The 2,052-nt window shown below is 38.6% G+C and overlaps 1 protein-coding gene across 1 annotated transcript; it reads right to left on the reverse strand.

Annotated features, from left to right (window-relative positions):
* Nucleotides 1–607: 607 nt before the first annotated feature.
* Nucleotides 608–1,653, reverse strand: LOC120861128 (zinc finger CCHC domain-containing protein 10-like). Its single transcript, XM_040236767.1, has 2 exons — nt 1,530–1,653; nt 608–765 (listed from the first exon to the last, which is right to left on the reverse strand). The coding sequence occupies exons 1-2, from the start codon at nt 1,651–1,653 to the stop codon at nt 608–610; spliced, it is 282 nt and encodes a 93-aa protein (XP_040092701.1).
* Between the last annotated feature and the right edge of the window lie 399 nt (nt 1,654–2,052).

Raw genomic sequence — 2,052 nt, forward strand, 5'->3', positions numbered from 1 at the left:
GTATCTTTGGACTTTTCTATATATAAGATCATGTCCTTTAGAAACAGAGACAATCTTACTTCTTTTTTCCTGATTTGAAAGTCTTTATTTTTCTTGCCTAATTGCACTGGTTTGCATTTCCAACACTGCGTTAAACAGGAGTGTTAAAAGTGAGTGCCCTAGTTTTGCTCATCATTTTAGAGAAAAAACATTCAGCCTTTCGTTAGGAATTCACTGCCAGATATTCTGATGTATTATCCTGAAAACATATCTGATAAATACCACTAAGATATACTAAACATATATCTGATATATACCAATAACATTTGATTCACAAGGAGAAAAGATAACAATTCATCAGAAAAAAAAATTTTCTGGAATTCAGTTTTAAGTTCTAAAGATACATTTTAAATATGAAAAAGAAAACCAAGATTTACCCTTAAAATAAAAAGTATATAAGTACTCCACTATTAATTATTATTATGTTCTTACTATGCAAAAATTTAGAAACTTTTAAACTCTAGAAATTTTGAGCAATTACCTAGTTGGCCTTAACACACTTATAAATTCCCTTCTAAAAATCACATCAGTGTTTTCAGCTCATGAGTCCAATATGGCTGGAGCAATTTCATCTCTTCTTTGGTGGTTCATTCTTGGAATTGTCATCTGTGCTGGTGTTGATGCTACTGAAAGAGCTGGGATCTACATCTGAATAAGAGAAGAAAGAAGAGCTTGTGGAAGAGGAAAGATGATAAACTGGAGGAGTTTTCATTGTGTCACTGTCCTCTGAGAAGAATGAGGTAAATGTTTCTTCAGTTCAGTTCAGTTCAGTTCAGTTCAGTCGCTCAGTCGTGTCCAACTCTTTGCGACCCCATGAATCGCAGCACGCCAGGCCTCCCTGTCCATCACCAACTCCCGGAGTTCACTCATACTCACATCCATCGAGTCTGTGATGCCATCCAGCCATCTCATCCTGGGTCGGCCCCTTTTCCTCCTGCCCCCAATCCCTCCCAGCATCAGAGTTTTTTCCAATGAGTCAACTCTTCACATGAGCTGGCCAAAGTACTGGAGTTTCAGCTTTAGCCTCATTCCTTCCAAAGAAATCCCAGGGCTGATCTCCTCCAGAATGCACTGGTTGGATCTCCTTGCAGTCCAAGGGACTCTCAAGAGTCTTCTCCAACACCACAGTTGAAAAGCATCAATTCTTCAGTGCTCAGCCTTCTTCACAGTGCAACTCTCACATCCATACAGGACCACAGGAAAAACCATAGCCTTGACTAGACAGACCTTAGTCTTCAAAGTAATGTCTCTGCTTTTAAATATACTATCTAGGTTGGTCATAACTTTTCTTCCAAGGAGTAAGCATCTTTTAATTTCATGGCTGCAATCACCATCTGCAGTGATTTTGGAGCCCCCCAAAATAAAATCTGACACTGTTTCCACTGGTTACCCATCTATTTCCCATGAAGTGATGGGACCGGATGCCATGATCTTTGTTTTCTGAATGTTGAGACATTATCTTATTAAAAAGCCACTATGTGAGCTGTCACTGCCAATTGCTACAGGGACTGATAGGCTCTTAGACCCTTTTTTTCTTTGTCTTTCTACATTAGTTTTTCCAAGCTTTGTTGTAACAATTATTTTTTCTTTTAAAGTTTCTTTAATACTGTTCATCTTAATGGCCAACTAAGTATTTTTCCCCCATGTGCATTCATAAATCCAATGTCCAAATTCTAAACATTCTGACATTTTACATATATTGCTTATTTGCTTCAGTTTTGTCTCCAGGCATGCATGGAGTTACCATCTCAGGTTGGCCAAGGCCTGTCATGCTGGTGGAGGATGCAATGACTCAGATATCAGTCAGTATGGGATAAGGAGTGTTGGAAAGGAGGAATAAAAGAGAAAAGATGTTATGGTCAACAGGAACATTTCAATATTCAGGTATTAAAAGAATAAAAAGTCTCAGTGATAAAGAAGTCAATGGCTTGACCATAGTGGTGAGTGTCTAAGAAAGAGTAGAAATAAAAGGCCCCAGGGTGAAGGGTGCAGAGGAGAAGGGGGGATCAGTGT

Source organism: Oryx dammah, unplaced genomic scaffold, assembly GCF_014754425.2.
Source record: "Oryx dammah isolate SB20612 unplaced genomic scaffold, SCBI_Odam_1.1 HiC_scaffold_11229, whole genome shotgun sequence".
In the NCBI taxonomy this organism is placed as follows: Eukaryota; Metazoa; Chordata; class Mammalia; order Artiodactyla; family Bovidae; genus Oryx; species Oryx dammah.